At 41.8% G+C, this 22043-nt stretch overlaps 1 protein-coding gene across 3 annotated transcripts in view; it reads right to left on the reverse strand.

The window, feature by feature from the left end:
* Positions 1 to 472: 472 nt before the first annotated feature.
* Positions 473 to 22043, reverse strand: part of fam151b (family with sequence similarity 151 member B) — a 25090-nt gene continuing 3519 nt past the window's right edge. For 2 of the 3 annotated variants that reach the window (XM_020530886.2, XM_048595104.1), the window contains exons 3-6: positions 20424 to 20589; positions 17371 to 17570; positions 5907 to 6042; positions 571 to 4189 (exon numbers count right to left, since the gene is read on the reverse strand). In XM_020530886.2, coding sequence (XP_020386475.1) covers positions 4024 to 4189; positions 5907 to 6042; positions 17371 to 17570; positions 20424 to 20589 — 668 coding nt within the window. In that variant the 3' untranslated portion in view covers positions 571 to 4023. Of the gene's footprint in view, positions 536 to 570; positions 4190 to 5906; positions 6043 to 17370; positions 17571 to 20423; positions 20590 to 22043 lie in introns of those variants that run through there. The other variant, XM_048595105.1, reaches the window with a different exon arrangement.

The following is a 22043-nucleotide window of genomic DNA, read 5'->3' on the forward strand; positions in this document are numbered from 1 at the left end:
TAGCAACCTTAAAAAAAAATGTACAAACTACCAAATACTACTACAAATTCAGTAACAGCCAGGAGGAATCATCCAGTAACTAATCAGAGCTTTAAACAGTGCTGGAGGGTATTTTTTCTGCTGATGAATGCATGTTTTACTGTAAATATTTGGGAAATGGTACTAGCTGGAACGTTAAGCTCCAAAATGCCAGCATTGCTGTCAAACTGACGTTATATACTGAATGCATCATTATCTGCTGACCCTGTATAAATTTCCAGTGCATGCTTCTTGCATCAATACCTTAACCATGATGGTATTTGGTGCAATTTGCAGCAGAAATGTACATGCTAGCTATGGATACCGTGTTGGAAGCAAAACAAGACATATTTTGACAAAACAAATTGACAGAAAGAGGTCCAATAGAGCCAAATGTTGCTCCCGAAGATTTTAGTCTTACGAACCCATGAATCTACAGAACTCCAATCATTCCGAGTATGCTTTGATAGGTCCTTCATAATGGCATTAGAAGAGGGCAATGCGCGGACACGTTGTCCTATAATGCATAGTGAAAAACAACAGAACACCAGGTTAAGATTCAGCATTGTATTTGACATCCTATGAGATTGGATTGTTGTTCTGAACAACAACTCATTACATGCAGTAAAGACAGTCGTTAAGTTGCAAACAACGTGTCTATTTTATGGTCCAACTGTCGAATTTGCTGTGATGCTTTCTATCGTCAATTTAATGCTAGCATTCCCCATCAATGGGCACAGAATAATAACCTCCTAGGTCTCAAGTGCTTATCAATCATGAGGAAATAAAAAGATCTTAGCTTTGCTTTGTTCAATAATTGTGGAATCTCACTCGCAATTGAATTTTGGGATATTTATTTAGAAGCAAAGTATGAGACCAACAATATGTAGGGTATTTACCAACTATTCTGATAAAAATTCTTGACATCAGTGCAATAACTTTTCCAACTCATGGCTCTGAGCTACATTTATTAAATGAAAGTTGTATTTTAATTGAAATCATTCAATTTGTTGATGCAACTAGCTATTTCTGTACTTGTTAGGTGAAAGTTTCCTGTCAATCCCTTGGCAAATTTCAATGAATTTCAAGTACATTTTGTTTTAAACTCATTTAACATATCTTTATCGGTCCATGAAAAATGAGTAGACAAGGAAATGGGATTGATGAGAAATTTTCAATGGGGAGTATGGGTGGAATAAATAACCTACTTTGTGCTATAAAATTCTGATTTGTTATAATCAGTTGCAGCAGAACTTTGAAAATAATTAAAACTAGAAGCAAAAGCAAATACTTAACGTCTATCTTGAAAACAATTTCCATCTAACGTCTGTATAACTTTGATATTAAGTACTCTGTCTCCTCAGACCAATAGGCTCTTGTCTCTTCCAGACCCTCATGCGCTTTTGAATTGCTTTCAGCTGAGATGAGCAGATTCACCATCCATCACCTTCTTCACTCTCACCATGACTGGCACATGAGGCAGCAGTGTGCAGGATCAACAAGATGCACTTCAGCAACTCAACAAGGCTTTTTTAACACCTGCCAAACCCACAACCTCTACCACCTAGAAATTAAGTGAGTACACCTCTGAGAATTCTAATATCTGGTAGTTCTCCTCCAAGCCACACACCATCCTGAATTGGAACGACATTGTTGTTCACGGGATCAAAATCCTGGAACTCCCTCCCTAACAGTACTGTGGGCGTACCAACACCAGTTAAAGTGCACTGATTCAAGAAGGTGGTTCATTACTATCTTCGCAAGGCAGTCAGGGATAAGCAATAAATGCTGAAAAAGTGAAGCTCATGTTTCAAGAACCAGTTTAAAAAAATCTTTTGCAATCGCTCAAAAACATTGGGCAAAGAGGGTTCAAGTTACTGAGCCCCCAGTTCTTCCTCCAATCGTGACAGAAATTCTATACTTTTTAGTCTTGGAACAACCATTATGCTACAGGACTTCAAAATGGGCCGGTAAGGACAGTACCATCAAAATATTTCTGGAACCCATTATTGTTCAGTGACATTTAGAAGTTACTGCCTATTTCTCGTGCAAGATATTATTTCTGATTATGGCCTCTGTTTCAGAAAGACAGAAATAACTCCAAGACGCATTTTCACTTCAAAGTTTTTCATGATCAATTTCTACACCCAGTGAGCCAAATGCCTGACTGTGAACTCAACATATATCAGTTTGTACAGAACTGCAAACATTATTTTACAGAGAATAACTATCAAGTCAACTAAAATTCAATAGTTCTGAAAAATGCTGATTATTTCCTAACTTTTTTCCCAATCTTGTTCCTTTTCTTTCCTCTTCTCTTCTGAAGGCATGAACTCTTAATATGAATTCACATTAACTGAAATAAAAAAACCCTGCATTTATTTAGCACCTTGCACTACCTGAAGACATTCCACAAAGTACTTTACAGCCAATGAATTGTTGTTTTAAAAAAAGTGGCAGCCAATTTCCACACAGCAAGTTCCTACAAACAGTGAGGAAATAATCACCAGTTATTTGGTTGCAGTGATATTGATTGCAGAATAAATTTTCACCAAATATAATGTGGGAAAATGTGAAGTTGTTCAATTTGGCAAGAACAACAAAAAAACAAAGTATTATTTAAACAGAATGACTGCAGAATTCCGAGGTGCATAACAATTTGGGTCTTCTGCATGAGACACAAAAATTAGTTTGCAGATAAAGCATGTAATCAAGAAGGTTAATGAATGCTATCCTTTTATTAGGACAGGAATTGAACATCAAAGATGTTATGCTTCACTTATACAGGGAACTAGTGAGACTTCACGAAACTTTGGTTTCCTTCTTTTAAGAATGGATGCAAAATACATTGGAGGTGGTTTATAGGTGGTTTACTAGATTGATACCTGTAATGAGTGAATTGTGTTAAGAAGATAGTTGGAAAGCCTGGGCATGTTTCCATGGGTTTTTAGAAGGGTGAGGGGTAACTTGATTGAAATGCAAGAGATTCTTAAAGAACTTCAAAAGGTAGATGTGGAAACAATGTTTCCTCTTCTGGATGTATCCAGACCTGGAGGACATCCTTTTAGGACAGAGAAGAATTTCTTTCTCTCAGAGGATTACGAAACTTTGGAACTCTCTGCCTTAAAAGGCAGTGAAAGCAGAGAAATCGCACACTTTTAAGACAGAAGTTATCAGATTCTTGTTAAACAACAGAATCCAAGATTATTCAGGGCGGATAGAAATGTGGAATTCTCAACAGAATAGCTAAAATCTTATTAAATGGCAGCACTGCTTGGCAGGAGACGTGGGGGGACAGAAACAGGGTCTGTCTAATTATGCTCTGATTTGTTAAGTTTGTATGCTTGTAGAATAGAAGAGAGCTCTCCTTCTCTTCTTTGAACAGTGCCACAAAATGTTTCACGGCCAGCTGATTAGGCAGATGGTTTTGACTTCACATTTCATCCAAAGGATGATACTTTCAACAAGGCAGTGCTCTCTCAGTACTGCACTCAATTATCATCCTGCAGTATATGCTAAAGTCTCTGGAGGGCAATTTCTGAGTCAGAGTGAGCCACAGTTGATAGATAATGTGTTGGCAGGTCTCGAGTACATTATGTAAGTGACCATTCTCCATGGTTGTATGTAGGGGTTGCAAAGTCTCAGCTGTGGGGAGCACCACAGCCATGCTTCCCATGTCTTTTTTTGACATCTACATCTGTGTGCTAACAGCAGCGAACACAATTCTGCACAAATAATAGGCAAAATTTTCAAATTTAAAACAGTAATATATTCATTAATAGTCCTCCAATTCTGTAGAGGTCTCAGCACTCCTCCAATTCTGGTCTCTTTTACTTCTGATTTTAACTCTCTGCCATTGATGTCCTTTCTTTCAGGCTCCTCTACCTCAAAAATGGAATTTGTTCCCTAGATTTTTCCACTTCCTTTTCCTTTAAAGGACTCCTGCAAATCTTCCTCCGTCCTGTCCAAATACATTATACAAATGCAATGTCATTACAAGTAACATTATATCTGGTCTGTGAATTTCATGTTTACTGCCTGTCTCAATTCACTGTTTTGAGGTTCAAAAAGATCAAAGTAGATTCGGGATTTGTCAACATTCTCCCTGATGTATAGCATATCTTCCACAGTATACAAATCTTCTCTTGCTGTCCAGACAGTCAGACTGTATCTATATTAAAACAAGATTGCTGAATTAGAATAGACAAACAACACAGCAGTGCTGGATTGTCAATTAAAACACATCAACATAAAATGTTATTATATAATATGGACTTGATAACAGACTACGTAATACAAAATTTATTCAGCTGGATTTTGTGATGCATGGATGCAAATATATTTAAGATCATTTTACATTTGTCTTGTCTCTATCACCTTCTATAAGTTAGACCATAAGATATAGGAGCAGATTTCTTTAGGGCGGCACGGTGGCTCAGTGGTTAGCCCTGCTGCCTTCCAGTGCCAGGAACCTGGGTTCGATTCCACCCTTGGGCGACTGTCTGCGTGGGTTTCCTCTGGGTGCTCCGGTTTCCTCCCACAGTCCAAAGATGTGCAGGCTACGTGGATTGGCCATGCTAAATTGCCCATAGTGTTCAGGGATGTGTAGATTAGGTGGTTTATAGGGGGATGGGATGCTCTGAGGTTCGGTGTGGACTGGTTGGGCCGAAAGGCCTGTTTCCACATTGTAGTGATTCTATGAATTCGGCCATTCGGCCCATCAAGTTTTCCCCGCCATTCAATCATGGCTGTTACATTTCTCAACTCAATTCTCCTGCCTCCTCCTGATAATCCTTGATCCCTTTACTTATCAATAACCTATCTATCTCTCTTAAAGCTACTGAATGACTTGGCCTCCACAGCCTTCAGCAGCAATGAGTTCCACTGATTCACCATCTTCTGGTTGAAGAAATTCCTCCTCATCTCAGTTCTAAAGGGCTGGCCCATCACTCTGAGGCTGTGTCCTCAGGTCCAAATGTCTCCTACAAGTGAAAACATCTTCTCCACATCCATTCCATCTTCTAAACTCCATTGAGTTTAGACCCAGAGTCCTCAACTAGTCCTCCCTTGTCTCTGACACGTCCTTCATTCCTGGGATCATTATTGTGAACCTCCTCTAGACCCCATCCAACGCCAGCACATCCTTCTTTAGATATGGGACCCAAAACTGCTCACAATATTTCAAATGCTGTCTGACCAGATCCTTATTCAGCCTCAGTAGTACATCGCTGCTCTTATATTCTAGCCCTCTTGAAATGATTGATAACATTGCATTTGCCTTCATACCTACCATGTGAACTTGCATGTTAGCCTTTAGAGAATCCTTAACAAGGACTCCTAAGTCCCTTTATGCTTCAGATTTCCAAATCTTATTCCTATTTAGAAAGTAAACTAAGTCTCTTCCTACCAAACAGCATAACCTCACAATTTTAAAAATTAATGCTAAACAAACAAAACAAAAAATCAAAGAACTGCGGATGCTGGAAATCTGAAAGAAAACCAAATTTCTGGAACAACTCAGCATGTCTGGCAGCATCTGTGGTTAACAAAACAGTGTTAATGTTTCAGGTCCAGCGACCCTTCTTCCGTTAACATTTTGGGTCTAGAGATCCCTCTTGAGAGCATTCTGAAGGAAAGTCTCTAGACCTGAAACATTTACACTGTTTTTCTCTCTCCTCGGTGCTGCCAGACCTGCTGAGTTGTTCCAGGAATTAGTTTTTGTTTAAAAATTAATATCCTGCTCTTTGGTTTCCCTCTTTCCCATCATAATTTTGAATAAATTTAGACTTAGATGCAAAAAAAATGAAAAGAATCAAAAATGTTTGAAATGTGAAATCTACTGAAAGACAGGACCTCTGGAATTTAATTCAGCTAAACAGTTCTTTTACCTTTCTGACTGCTCCAGCAACCAAGACAGCTGTGGCCAGGATGGACGAACCAATGCTGCTCTAACCGGGAACGTTACTGGTTGACTGAGTGTCTGACAAATTTGCTCCATCTCCTTCACCATCTCCCAGGTGTAAACTGTATGAAGAAGCAAATTTAATTTTAAAGATTCGTTGGTTTCAGATCATGTTTACATGTTCCTCAAGATGATTTAGGAGATAAAGCATAATTACAGAATTTTAAGAACAAACGAGACAACAGAAGTAGTTTTAATGCTCCTCAGTGGAGAAAAATGTCACAATGTAATTCTAGTCCCTCATCAGTAATAATCCTGCAACACATCCATTGCAGGAGGACACAGTCATAATATAACAAGTTTACAGGGTTCCAATTTAAAATGTGGACATAGGAATTTATAATTGGAAGAATTAATTGTGAGTGTACACCTATACAAGACAATTCACACAGGTACAAAAACAGAAGTTGCTGGAAAAGCTCAACAGGTCTGGCAGCATCTATGAAGAGAAATCAAAGTTAACGTTTTGGGTCCAGTGACCCTACCTCAGAGCCCAACCCAAAACGTTAACTTGATTTCTCTTCACAGATGCTGCCAGACCTGCTGAGCTTTTCCAGCAAGCAACTTTTGTTTTTATTTCTGATTTACAGCATCTGCAGTTCTTTTGGTTTTAATTCATGCAAGTAGATCAATTTGTTTTAAAGAGATGAGGTTGTACCTAGATACTGAAGATGGTTACCAGGATTTGTCAATGAACGTACATAGTTTTTCTCCAAATACCATTTGTACAATTGTGTGACAATGGCTAAAACTTGTAATTTCTCAAGACATAACAAGATAATACATTAAGACTTATTAACTGTGCACAATTTTTGGTAGTGTTCAATAAGCAGTAACCCACCACATTCATCTTTCAATCAATCCCATTTTTACAATAATTTCAGAAGTGTGGGTTCATCCAACTCTAGCCTCTTGTGCATCCCCAATCACCTGTCCAGGTCTTGAACTCTGGAATTGTTTTCTTCAAACGTCCTCCCTCATTCCTTCCTTAAATACTGCTTAATACGTACATTGAAGGTATTTCAAGATGGCGCCACAGTGTGGCGACATTTTACGAGCTGCCTACAGCAGATCTTATTCTAACATAGCTTATAATCGTTCTGTTTTTCTAAATCTCAATTGTAAGTCAATCAGGATTACTAACAATGTTCTCTTAAATCTACTTTCAGGTTTAAAGATTCTACAACTGACAAGGCTCAACTACTGACGCTGCAACTGCAAGTCCAGAGGGATTAAGGGCCTACCAGCTTCCCGCAAGCCCAACCTTCTTATGGAAACCCGGAATGGAGGCTAGACCAGCACGGGAACAAGGCCTGACCTCATGGTGACCTAAAATCGAGAAGGCCCGACCAAAACGGCCAAAAGACCCCCTGGAACGCACAAGGCCCCAACTGGTACCCAGGGCCCCATCAGGTGCACACACTTAGCTCCTGAAGCAGGAGACTTCCCTCACCGACGCCGAGTAGCAGCAAGCTACTCAGGAAATGTGGGAGACATGCTGGACTTCAGGTGTGACTGAAACTTTGAAGTTTCAAGCCCCCTTCCCCAGCATACTCCTAGCAAATCTTCAAACTATTGAAAACAAGATGGATGAACTTAAAGCTAGACTCACCTTCCAAAGGGAATTGAGAGACTGCTGTGTTCTCTGTTTTAAAGACATGGCTCACTCCTGCTACACCTGATGAAGAAACCCTCAGGTTGTGAGGCACAGTTCACCGAATGGATTGCTCAGCGTCCTTCAGGCAGGCAAGGGGCAGTGGGGTCAGCCTCCTAATCAACACCTCCTGGTGCTAAGACATGGTGACCCTAGTGAGTTACTGCTCCCCAAATCTTGAACATCTTTCAGTGAAGTGCTGTTCCTACTACCACCTCTGCTATCCTGACAGCGGTCTACATCCTATCCCATGTGGAAGTGAAGAGTGCACTTGGAGAAGTATACAAATTTACAAAATAGTTTTCAGACAGAATACAGAGGCCTTGTTCACTGTAGGTGGTGCCTTCATCTAGGCCAACCTCAAGAACGTGCTTCCAAAATATCATCAACACATCTCCAGTCCCACCAGAGGTCTGAACATCCTAGACTATTACTATACAACCAAAGATACTGACCACTCCAAACCCTGTCTGCATTTTGGAAAATCAGATCACAACGCTATGCGCCTCCTCCTGGTTTACAAGAAATTGAGACATGAGGACCCAGTACAGGAAGTTGTGTAGTATTGGTCTGAGACTAAAGGAAGGCATATACAGGACTGTTTAGAATTGGACTGGTCCCTATTCAAGAACTCAGCGGCCAACCTAAATGAGTATGTCACTGCAGACTTCACAAGTAAGTCTGTAGACGATTGCATGCCAAAGAAGTTGATCTGAACATTCCCAAACCAGAAATCATGGATGAACCAGGACATCCACTCCTGACTGAAGTCCAGGTCTGAGGCGTATAGGTCCCACAACCCTGACCTATACAGGGAATCCAAGTACGACCAGAGACACCAAGAGGCAATACTAAACTAAGCTTGAGACCCAGACCAACCACACAGACAGCCATCATTTGGGGCAAGGCTTACATGACATAATGGGCTATAAAGTGAAGTCAAACAGAATCGCGGGCAACAATACATCTCTATCCGATGGGCTCAATGCATTCTACGCTTGCTTTTGAACAGAATGTCAGTAAAATGATGTCACCTATCCCAACAGCCTGGGATGCACCTGTAGCCACGGTCACTGCCACAGATGTTGAATTGGCCTTGAAAGTGAACCCAAGGAAAATGACTGTCCTGGATGTAGTTTCTGGCTGTGCACTAAGATCCTGTGTGGACCAGCTGGTGAGAATATTTGCAGACGTCTTTAATCTCTCCCTACTACGATCCAAAGTCCCCACCTACTTCAAGAAGACCACCATCCTGATGCCAAATCAAAATCATGCAGCGTGTTTCAATAACTATCGTCCAGTGGCTCTGACCTCCATAATTATGAAGTCTTTTGAGAGGTTAGTCATGGCTCACGTCAACTTCAGCCTACCAAACTGCCTTTAATCTTTGCAATTCACCATACAGTGCAATAGGTCCATGACAGACACCATCACCCTGGCCCTACACTCATCCCTGGAAACATCTGGATAATAAGGACACCTACGTCAGGCTCCTACTTATTGAGATAACAAGGTGTAGAGCTGGATGAACACAGCAGGCCAAGCAGCATCAGAGGAGCAGGAAAGCTGACGTTTCGGGTCTAGACCCTTCTTCAGAAATGGGGGAGGGGAAGGGGGTTCTGAAATAAATAGGGAGAAAGGGGGAGGCGGATAGAAGATGGATAAAAGGAGAAGATAGGTGGAGAGGAGACAGACAGGTCAAGGAGGTGGGGTTGGAGCCAGTAAAGGTGAGTATAGGTGGGGAGTTAGGGAGGGGATAGGTCGGTCCAGGGAGGACAGACAGGTCAAGGAGGCGGAATGAGGCTAGTAGGTAGGAGATGGGGGTGAGGCTTGAGGTGAGAAGAGTGGAGAGGTGGGAGGACAGGTTAGGGAGGCGGGTACGAGCTGGGCTGGTTTTGGGATGCGGTCGGGGGAGGGGAGATTTTGAAGCTTGTGAAGTCCACATTGATACCATTGGGCTGCTGGCCCAAGTGAACTATGAGATGCTGTTCCTGCAACCTTCGGGTCTGTCTCCTCTCCACCTATCTTCTCCTTTATCCATCTTCTATCCGCCTCCCCCTTTCTCCCTATTTATTTCAGAATCCCCTTCCCCTCCCCCATTTCTGAAGGGTCTAGACCCGAAACGTCAGCTTTCCTGCTCCTCTGATGCTGCTTGGCCTGCTGTGTTCATCCAGCTCTACACCTTGTTATCTCAGATTCTCCGGCATCAGCAGTTCTGACTATCTCTCCTACTTATTGACTACAGTTCTGCCTTTAACACCATAAATCCAATTAAACTCATCTGTCAACTCCAAGACCTAGGTTTTAGCTCCCGCCTCTGTAACCAGATCCTCAATTTCCCTCCACAGACTGCAATCGGTAAGAATAGGCAACAACATCAGTGCCTTGCAAGGCTGCGTACTCAACCCCCTATACTTCTCATACATTCACAACAAATTGTGGCCAAATTCCACCCTCAACTGCATTTAGAAGTTTGCTGACAACACCACCATTATAGGTTAGATCTCAAATAATGATGAGACAGACTACAGGAAAGAAATTGAGTGCTTGGCGGCATGGTGTAAAGACAACAATCTCACCATCAACATCAGCAAAATGAAGGAGTTGGTCATTGATTTCAGGAAGCAGAGTGGAGAGTACTCCTCTGTCTACATCAACTGTGCTGAGGCGCAGATAGTCAATAGTCACAAGCTCCTGAGAGTGACGATCACCAACCATCTGTCTTGGTCCAACCAAGTTGACACAACAGTCAAGAAAGCACACCAGTATCTCTACTTCCTCAGGAGGCTAATGGCATTCGGTATGTCCACTCTTACCAAATTTTATAGATTTTTTTATAAAGGTTATTATTAATTTGGACAGGTTCAGGAAAGATTTTCTGGGATGTTGCCACAATGCAGGGTTTGAGTTATAAAGATAGGCTAGGACTTCTTTTACTGGAGTGTAGGAGGCTGAGGGGTGACCTTAAAGAAGTTTATAAAATCATGAGGGGTATAGATAAGGGTGGGGGAGCTCAAAACTAGGGGGTATATTTTTAAGGTGAGAGGGGAAAGATTTTAAAAGGATGTGAGGGGCAACTTTTATTTTTTTTTTAACACAGAGCGGTTTATGTGTGGAATGATCTGACATTTGGATAAGTACACGTATAGGAAAGAATTGGAGGGATATGGGCCAAATGCATGTTTAGTTGGACTAGTTTGGTTTGGGAACATGGTCGGCATGGATGAGTTGGACCAAAGAGTCTGTTTCTGTGCTGTATGACTCTACGTGCCAGACGTACATATTTGATTGTCTATGTCCCCGATGTATACAGAGGGGGCTGGTAACACTGCTGTCTTGTAGACCATGAGCTTTGTGTCAGATTTGAAATCTTTGTCGTCAAACACATTGGCCGTTTGAAAAACAAAGACTGCGCTAGTGTAAAGATAGTGAAGTTGAATTTCATCACTGATGGTTGCATTTGATGAGAGGAGGCTCCCAAAGTATGGGAATTGATCCACATTGGCCAGTGGCTTGCCATAGATCTTGATAGTTGGGAGGCAGTGTTGCGTAGTGGGAGCAGTCTGGTAGAGAATCTTTGTCTTTCAGATGTTTTGACTCAGGCCCATTCTCTCATATGCCTCAATGTATGCACTGATGAAGCACCATCTCCATTCAACAGCTCAGCAATTGAAGTAGAGGTGGTACTGGTTCTCAAATGGAGGTGATGCAGTTTGAAGTTTTATACTCCTCCTGTAATGGGCTTTATACCAGCAGAATGTCCTGGATATGGGATGGAGTGTTGAGGTAAGTAGAACAAAGAGAGTTGCTGTGATGTCACAGTCTTGTTTGACTCTATTTGCATATCTACGGGGTCTGTGATGGATAAACTGGTGAAGATCATTGCTTGAAAGTTGTCGTGCAGCAGACAGAGGATGGTTTGAATTTCTGTGGGCAACCAAATTTGAAAAAGCTCGATAGTCCCCCTCAGTTGATAGAGTGAAAACCCAAAGGTGAGGTTCAAGAAGGCCATGTATAGAGGTTGCTGCTATTTTTTACATTTTTTTTGGACTTGTCTTGCTGTCAACATCTTGCTCACTATTCCTCTTGATAGACAGAGTCCACATTGTGACTCTTGTAGGAGATCTTCAGCCACTGGGAGGTAGTGATTGAGGAGGATTTTTGCAATGAATTTCCCTTGTGGAGAAGGGAATAACCACAATCTTTCTTCCTTTCATCAATTAGTGTTTCAGAGATGCTCCAGTTTGCTCTTTTCCGGAATGTGGGAGATGAGGCCGTGGATACAAGCCAAGATTGTGTCTCTGCTTTATTTTAGAATTTCAGCAGGAAATCCATCTGTACAGGTGGCCTTCTTGGTTTCTGGCTGTTGTATTTCTCCCAACCCTGCACCATACTCACCTTGGAGAACACAGCTTGCCTTCCTTTGGGAGATAGGACAGTAATTAACCAAGGCTGGAGTAGAATTCCCTTTGGCCTCATTGCTTCTAGGGTTGGGACACAAACACTGACAACTGTGGTGTACTGTTTCTGCTTTACGGTAAGCTGAATGGTCACGAGGCATTCACTGACCTCACGTGGGGCTTGATGAGACAGTCAACCAGTTTGTTTTATGGCAAAACAACCCAATAGAATCAGCAGTTTTCCTCAAATTTATCCTTCCAGAAGATGATGTAACCGCCACTTTGTTTTTTTTTGAGATGACCTTCTCCTGTCCACTGTCTCTCACTCAGGGTAACAATGTCAATGTCGCAACTCAGGAACTATGATACCAGTGCAATATTTAGCTCTGTGGTTACTGGAACTGCCTATAAGCATGCGTGGGTTCTTTTAACGTCAGGTGGGTCTGCACAGCAAAGTCTTTGAACAATGGCTAGGAAAGCTGAAACGACTGGAAATTAAGTACCACAGCATACATGGGGACAAACGCACACATGTTATTGACCCTGATCATCCCCATCCTAGGAGTTCACAGTCCTACTTGCTTTGGGTCAGTGTCAAAACAAAGGCACTTCATATCAGTCAATCCTGTAATTTCAGCAAAGAAACATTGCTGACACAGAGTCAGATCCTTTAGTCTAACTCGTCTGCACCGACCAGATATCCCAATCTGACCTATTTGCCAGCATTTGGCCCAGATCCCTCAAACCCTTCCTTTAAATATACCCACCCAGATACCTATTAAATGTTGTAATTGTAGCACCTCCATCACTTACTCTGACAGCCCATTTCTTAAAAGCATCACCCTCTGCATGAAAGAAATACTTCTCAGGTTTTTTTTAAATCTTTCCCCGTCACCTTAAACCTATGCCCTCTAGTGTTTGTCTCCCCCACCCTAGTAAAAAAAAACTCGGCTATTCGCCCTATCCATTGGCTCTCATGATTTTATAAACTTCTATGAAGTCACCCCTCAAGCCTCCGACGTTCCAGGGAATAAAGCCCCAGCCTATTCAGCCTTTCCCAACATGACAAACCTTCTAGTCCCAGCAACAGCCTTGTAAATCTTTTCTGCACTCTCAAGTTTAACATCTTTCCTACAAAAAAGCAACCAGAATTTTATGCAGTAGTCTAAAAGTGGCTTGACCAATGTCCTATATAGTTGCAAAATGACATCCCAATTCCTATACTCAATGTCCTGACCGGTTTGCATACTTCACAAGAAGTCAAATCCTCTCCTGTGCTGACACCAACTATAAAGGAGGAGTGTTAGTCCTGGTCCCTAGGAATGAGGTAGGCTAATCATATCAAGTGACAGCAGGGAAACTTTTAGAGCATGATGATCATTGTATCATAAGGTTTAGGATGACATTAGAAAAGGACAATGGACAATCCATAGACATTTACAGCACAGGAGGCCATTCAGCTCAACATGTCTGCATTAGTTAACAAAAGCCTGACTACATTAAACCCATTTTCCAGCTCTTGGACCATTGTGCTGGATACTATAGCAAGGCAAACAAATATTTACATACTGCTTAAATGTTACCAGAGTTCCTGACCAAACCACCCTGTAGGCAGTTGACTCTCAGCCCCCATCAGGTGAAAACATTTCTCCTCAACTCTCCTCCTAGCCTCCTCTGAATTAACCCACTCTTGTCTTTGTTGTTACACATTCTATCCCGAATAATTGGCTCTAGAAGTTTCAACTCTACCTTTTGCTAAACTAACTTGTCTGTAATTGCTGGGATTATTCTTACAAACTTGCTTGAACAAGTAATGTTTGCAATTCTCCCGTCTTCTTGGGCTTTCACTGAGTCCAGACAAGGCTGAAAGATTATGGCCAGTGCACCTGTAATTTCCACACTCACTTCCTCCAAAATCCTTGGATGCATCTTGACAAGTGCCTTGTCAACTTTGATTGCTAATAATCCATCCATGGCTACTTCTTTTTTAATTGTGAACCCTTCTAGTGACACAATGGCCACTCTGTCACAATGGCCTGGGGTGCATTTTATAAAAATGAATGCACAGTAGTCATTTAAACCACAGCTATGCCCCCTGCCTCCATCTGTAAATCCCCATGTTGGTGTCCGAATGGCCTTACTCCTCCTTGAGCCACTCTCTGACTGCTGATATGCCTGTAGAAGATTTTGAGATTTTCCCATATATTAGCTGCTCATCTTTTCTCATTGTTTCTCTTTGCTATTATTTACTTTTTCACCTACCCACTAAGCTTTCAGCATTCCTGTTGACTTTCAATTGTATTTTCTGCCTTACACACATGATAAACATATGTTTTCTTTCAAATGTTAACTTCTACTTCAGCTGTCATCCAGGGAACTCTAGATTTGTTTGTCCTACCTTTTCCATTCGAGAGAATATAGCTCAACTGTATCCAAACCATCTTCTCTTTGAAGATGGTTGTAGGGGCGGCCTGTACCTGACTACATTAAGCAGCCAATGCCTGTTCACAAGACGGCAGCCTGTTCACACAGTGAAATACAATGGTACCTTTGAACAGAACTGCTAGAAGGTCAGTAAAAGAATGCTGTATGCTCCCATCCGAGACAGTTCTGATAAAAGGATGCCTTAGGACAGATAAATGACCAATTCCAGCTTTATTAATGAAAGGATGATTGTCCCAGTAAATGAATATCATCAGGTGCTGGATTAAGTCCTCAAGCCACTGCAACGATAGCAGCTGGAGTTATTTCATATTAAATAGTTGCCTCTTTGAAGCTACCTGCAATATTAAATAGTTTCTAGCTAAAAATGCTCTAATCATAGAAGTTGGTCTCAATACATAATCAGAATATAATACAAGCCTTAAAAAAAAATTAAGCTTAGATGAGAAGGTTAACAAGCCTTGAGAGATGCCTTCTCTTATGCCCCGAACAAGATAGATTGCTTACAACCCATAAATTACAAAATGCTAACAGTAGATGCAGTTGTATAATGTTACACTTTAACTTATAACAGAAGTTAACTTTATAGCAATTAGTTAAAACTAACTGACTTTTTTTATATAATGTAACTGGGACAGTAGGAAAATAAGAGTAACTCAATTTGATAAAAGACAGCACCAAAATGCAATGGGTAATAGAATTCGAGTTGTCTTTTCAGAGAAACAACCCTGAGAAAGACCCAAAGGAGTATAGCCATTAAACGTTTGGAATGCGAATGAACAGGATGCAGAGAAAGATCGCAAGGCCTAGGGATGACAATGTCTAGCTAACACCATAAGATCATGGGCGGTCCACAGATGTACCCATCATTGATTAGATGTCCCACATGACTGGGTGGTTGGATTAAGGGGAAGGACAGCGAATACGTTGTGTTTGATTACTGGAACACAAGATGTATAAAAATGCTCCAAAGCCAGATTTGGAGAAGATCCTTTGGTCCTCTCCCTGCGTAAATCAGTTTCTGTTTAAATAAACATCTTCCACTTGCCTGAATCCTGCCTGCCTCCTGAGTCTTTGTCCCTGCTTGGGAAAAATGCTCCTAAAATGGGCCATTGTTCAATTATTGTTTTTCTTGCCAACCTCTTACCCAAATCAATCTTGCTCAACTCTGTTCGTGCTTCATTATAGTCAGCTCTCTGCATATTGATTTTTTCTTACTTTGGATTGATGCAATTTGTTCTCCAAAACCATTTTGAACCTTACGATACAATAACTGTGGTCTCCTAAATATTCACCCACTGACACTCAGTCCACCTCATTTCCAAAAACCAAGTTAAACAATGCGTGCTTCCCAGATGGACTGAACACATACTGGTGTACAAAGCTCTCCTGAATGCAATCTAGGATCACTAGCCCCTCGCTGCCCATTTCATAATGAGTATCCCAGTTTATATTTGGGTAATTGAAGTTACTCGTTATAACAACCCTATAATGCTGGCACTTCTGTAATTTCCCTGCAGATTTATTTCTCTATATCCTTTCCACTAGTTGGTGATCTATGGACTTAATCATGCAATGTAATTACACTATCTTTATTCCATAGCTTTATTCCAAAATTGACTCTGTCTGGAATCCTCAGGTATCTTCTTTCTCCAGCACTGCAATGTTTCCTTAACCAATACTGCTAGCCTTCGCCCTTCCTTCCTTTTCTATCTTTCCTGAACAACCTATACCCAGGAATACCTGGTCTTGCCCTTCCTTGAGTCACATTTCCAAGCGCTGACACAAGATCATCATTTTCAAAGTTGCAATTTGTGTCAGCAACTCCTCAACCTTATTTAGTATACTCCATGCATTTACTTATAAGCACATTAACTCTGTTTCGGTCTTACATTCTTTCTCTCCTATTCCACTTCACCTAATAACTTACTATTCTCCATGCTAGGACCAGCTGTGTGTCTAAGTATTTAGGGAGCCCAGGTATTCTTCTTGACTATTCTTTTTTGGTTCCCACACCCCTGCCAAGTTAATTTAAAGCACTCCCAATGGCGCCAGCAAAACACCCCACATAGAACTCAGTCCCAGCTCTATTTAACTGCAACCTGCTCAGCATGTACGGGGGCCAACTTCCCCACAGCCAGTCCAAGTGTCCCAGAAATCAAGGAATCAATTTATAGTAGAGAATAACAACGTGTAGAGCTGGATGAACACATGAGGCCAAGCAGCATCAGAGTATAGTAGTGGGGAGGAATGACATCTTGGAAGGATCATCAAACTAGATAGAAGTTAAAATTACAAAAGGTGAAAACACACCATTGGGTTTTCAAATAGTCAGGGAGAAACAGGATCAAATATGTAGTCAATTTTCAGAGAAGTTTAAGAGCAAGTAGTAGCAGTGGATTTTAAAGATTCAAATATGAAAATGCAGTAAGTATGACCATTTTAGCCAATGACAAGAATATTCAAATAACAATATAAAGCTGACAACATTATTGAAAGCTCAGGGATTAACAATAATCATACAATTACCTAGAACACTCTCAATGAACTAATTTAACTGAAGCAAAACAAAAACTGCAGATACTGGAAATCTGAAACAAAAACAGAAATTGCTGGAGAAACTTAGGTCTGGCAGTATCTGTGGAAAGAAAGCAGAGTCAACATTTCAGGTCACCTTGAACAAAGATCACTGGACCTGCAAAGCTGACTCTGCTTTTTCTCCACAGACGCTGCCAGACCTGCTGAGTTTCTCCAGCAATTTGCGTGATTTATCTGAAATCCTTGCTCTATATTACATTTGTGATAGCCATATCTAAAAAAAAGCTGATAAAGCAAGTATATATGCTTGATAATAATGTGCGAAATTACTTTTCATAACATTTGACAATCCTTACCAATATTTGTTTGGTTAACCAACTCATCAGTTTTCCAACCAAGAGACAGCGTTACATGTGGCAAGTATGAAGTTACTATGCATAAAAAATCTTTGCTTTCATTTGGTCCGGGAAGAATATCTGCATTGATCCAAACCGGTCGTGTGAGAAGATCCTTCATTGATACTAACATTTTCATAGCAGGTTCCACAGCTGACAAACTGACAATGACACAGGATATAATTTTAATACGAAGGAATTCCACCTCACAGTAATGCCACAAACTCTGACACAATACATATTGCCTATGGTTTCTTCTAGGGGATAAAATGGAGAAGAATATACCTTTCTGACATAATGAAAGGAATTAGGCAACTATAAATCTGGAAAACTCTTGAAAAATAATTTCTCCAAATGAGCTCAGGATATGTACATACTACTCTTTTTATTTGTCACGACAAGTATTACTGGCAAAGTTAATGTCAATTGTTGAGATAACAAGGTGTAGAGCTGGATGAACACAGCAGGCCAAGCAGCATCATAGGAGCAGGAAGGCTGACGTTTTGGGCCTAGACCCTTCATCAGAAATGGGGGAGGGGAAGGGGGTTCTGAAATAAATAGGGAGGGGGGAAGGCGGATAGACGATGGATAGAGGAGAAGATAGGTGGAGAGGAAACAGACAGGTCAAAGAGGCGGGGATGGAGCCAGTAAAGGTGAGTGTAGGTGGGGAGCTAGGGAGGAGACAGGTCAGTCCAGGGAGGATGGACAGGTCAAGGGGGCGAGATGAGGTTAGTAGGTAGGAGATGGGGGTGCGGCTTGAGGTGGGAGGAGGGGATAGGTGGGAGGAAGAACAGGTTAGGGAGGCGGGGACGAGCTGGGCTGGTTTTGGGATGCGGTAGGGGGAGGGGAGATTTTGAAGCTTGCGAAATCCACATTGATACCACTGGGCTGCAGGGTTCCCAAGCGGAATATGAGTTGCTGTTCCTGCAACCTTCGGGTGGCATCGTTGTGGTACTGCAGGAGGCCCAGGATGGACATGTCGTCTGAGGAATGGGAGGGGGAGTTGAAATGGTTCGCGACTGGGAGGTGCAGTTGTTTATTGCAAACTGAGCGTAAGTGTTCTGCAAACCAGTCCCCAAGCCTCCGCTTGGTTTCCCTGATGTAGAGGAGGCCACAACGGGTACAGCAGATGCAGTATACCACATTAGCAGATGTGCAGGTGAACATCTGCTTGATGTGGAAAGTCTTCTTGGGGCCTGGGATGGGGGTGAGGGAGGAGGTGTGGGGGCAGGTGTAGCACTTCGTGCAGTTGCAGGGAAAAGTGCCGGGTGTGGTGGGGCTGGAGGGGAGTGTGGAGCAGACAAGGGAGTCATGGAGAGAGTGGTCCCTCCGGAAAGCAGATAAGGGTGGGGAGGGAAAAATATCTTTGGCGGTGGGGTTGGATTGCAGATGGCGAAAGTGTCGGAGGATGATGCGTTGGATCCAGAGGTTGGTGGGGTGGTACGTGAGGACGAGGGGGATTCTTTTTTGGTTGTTATTGCGGGGACGGGGTGTGAGGGATGAGTTGCGGGAAACACGGTGGAGGGCGTTCTCGACCACTGAGGTGGGGCGGGGGGGGAGAAGTTGTGGTCCTTGAAAAACGAGGACATCTGAGATGTACGGGTTTGGAATGCCTCATCCTGGGAGCAGATGCGGCGGAGGCGAAGGAATTGGGAATAGGGGATGGCATTTTTGCAGGAAGGTGGGTGAGAGAAGGTGTATTCTAGATAGCTGTGGGAGTCGGTGGGCTTGAAATGGATATCGGTTTCTAGGTGGTTGCCCGAGATGGAGACAGAGAGGTCCAGGAAGGTGAGAGAGGTATTAGAGATTGTTATCCTTTTTAGCCTGAGGTGATAGCACTGAGCCACCAAAGTCCATGGTAGGTTCAGTCACAGTGCTGTTATGGAGGATGTTCTAGGACTTTGACCTAGTGACAGTGAAGGAATGGAGATATATTTCAATGTCAGGGTGATGCATGACTTGGAGGGAAACTTGCAGGTGGTGATATTCCATGAACCTGGTGTTTTTAGTAGAGGTCACAGGTTAGACACTGTCAAAGGATGCTTAATGAGTTGCTCTAGTGCATCTTGAAGATGGTACCCAATGCTGTCATGGTATAATGTTAGTAGATGGGGTGCCAATCAAGAATGCACCTTTGCCCTGTAATGGTGTACAGCTTCTTTTTGGTGTATTGGAACAACACTCCTGAAGAGAAGCTCTGGGGAATCAGGAAGCAAGATACCCACAGCAGAACTTCCAGTTCCAATCTGCTCTTTTAGCCACTATTAAGTTTCCAGTCAGTGGCGATCTTCAGGATGTTGATCATGGTATTGTTATTAACGGTCAAGTGGAGATGGTTCAATTTTCTCTTAGTGGAGACAATTATGAATTGGTGGATGTAACCACAGACAGCTTTCTTATCTTGTTTTGAGGACAGCTATAATTGTACTACTAGTAAGCAATGCCACTGGGCATCAGCTGATCTATTTTTAAAGTTCACTTCAGAACTCAATTATACCATGGAATGAGAATAGTATGGAAAATAAGGACTTCCTGCAAGCAAAGTTCCCTCTAAGCAGCATGCTTGCAGCCACTCTAATGTTCCATGCACGGTTATGGGCTTCAGCACGCCAATTGTGGCATTGATTTATCAATTTTGGAAGGTGATGCCATGCAGCTCAGGTGCTAAGGAAATTAGAGGGAATGCTGACTGCAAGTAGGCAATCACAAATGGACTATAAATGCAGAAAAGGCTGTGTTCTCTATATTGGCCTAAACTTAAACATCCTGAGTTGATATTTTTGCCCCTTTTTTGTTTATTGGTAAAATTATTCCTGAATAGAAAGTTCATTTTTTCTTAAATTAGGTTTGAGCAAATTATATTAAACAAGGACATTGAATATAAATATACCTCAACGTCACCTTGAGTAAAAATAGTTTTTCAAGGCTGTATTCTGCTAAATTCGATAAAAACAGTGAAATGACAGATCATCAAAAATTGTTTTTAAACATAATAAACATCATAGCGGTTGTACCTCTTAAAATCCAACTTGATCCCCTTGTCCGATTGCTGTACTTCACTCAGCCAATTATGCAATGTGTTGTCACTGTCAGTTTCAGGAGGATGTGCCATGATTGGCTCTCCTTTATGTGATCCATGGCTCCCAATAAGAATATCGGCTTCAATCATATGTACACCACCTGGGTGTCAATTAAAAAACATACATATCTTAATAATGGACGCCCAGAAGAAAATTTTAATCACTACATTTAAGCTCGAGTCAGCCACAGACACCACTACAACCATCTAGGTGTTACAAGAAAATCTCCTGATTTTTTTCATTATTCTGTTTGGAGCAATAAATATCAAGAATACCAGTCTTCATGTCTGAAATTTGCTTTAATGACATATAAGGTGCTTACTGAAAGATTCTGAGATTTAAGACCACAGTTACCTAATATAGGCAAGTGCTTATTAGCAAAGAACTTTTAGATAACTTAGGTTTGTTAAGAAGCAGCAGTTTTTACATGATACCTTAGTTAATTACACAAAAAAAAGAGTAAGGTTCGCTGATCTCAGAGGATGAACTGGCAGTTCCACAACGTGTATCAATTTCATTAAAGTTATGAAGGCAGTGTTAGGGAAATCTTCCCTTGGGCTTACTCCTCCTGTTTTGGACCATCTCACATCTGAAGGAGACGGCTGCCTGGCGAGCCTGCCTCTTGACTCGGGCTACTGGTTGATATGACTTATTTCGAAAGGTAGGTAATTTACTGTGTCAGTCACTTAGTTGAAACGTCTTGCAAATGGACATGGGACAACTATTCATTATATCAGAATAGCTCAAGGTCAGCTTACATTATGGAAGAGCAGACCCTTCTGTTTTTCCTAAAGAAATATTGGGCATCACTGGCCTGGAAATCTTTGTAACTATTACCTTTAACCTGCCTTTAGTCCTCGTTTGTTAGAGATTTGGGTATCGCTGACTAAGCAGCACTAATTACTCATCTCTAAATATCCTGAAGGTGACGGCAAGCTTGAACTAATGCAATCTTTGGGACTTAGGGACACCTATAGTGCTGGGGGTTCTGGAATTTTAATCCAGTGACAGTGAAGACAGTGATTATAGATTGAAGTCAAGGTGGCAAGTGACTTGAAGGGAACTTGTAGATGGTAGTGTTCCATGAAGAGTGCAGGAGGGTATGCCAGCAGCAGCACCAGGCATACCTAAAATGCGTTGTCAAGTTGAAGAAGCTATCACACAGGACTACTTGCGTACCAGACAGCAAGTAATAGACAGAGCTAAACTATCCCATAGCTAGTGGATCAGATCTAAGCTCTGTTGTTGGAGCTGCACTCATCCAGGTAAGTCGGAGATAGGTGAGTTGCTCATTACAGAATTTCTAGCCTTTGACTTTTGTAGCCACTGTATTTATATAGTTGGTTCAATTTAGTTTCCGATCAATGGTAATCCCAACAACGTTGATAGTTGAAGATTCAGCAATGATAGTGCCATTAAATGTTAAAGGGTATCAGAGATAGTAGGAACTGCAGATGCTGGAGAATCTGAGACAACAAGGCGTAGAGCTGGATGAACACAGCAGGCCAAGCAGCATCATAGGAGCAGGAAGGCTGACGTTTCGGGCCTACACCC

Source organism: Rhincodon typus, chromosome 3, assembly GCF_021869965.1.
Source record: "Rhincodon typus isolate 14 chromosome 3, sRhiTyp1.1, whole genome shotgun sequence".
Classification (NCBI taxonomy): Eukaryota; Metazoa; Chordata; class Chondrichthyes; order Orectolobiformes; family Rhincodontidae; genus Rhincodon; species Rhincodon typus.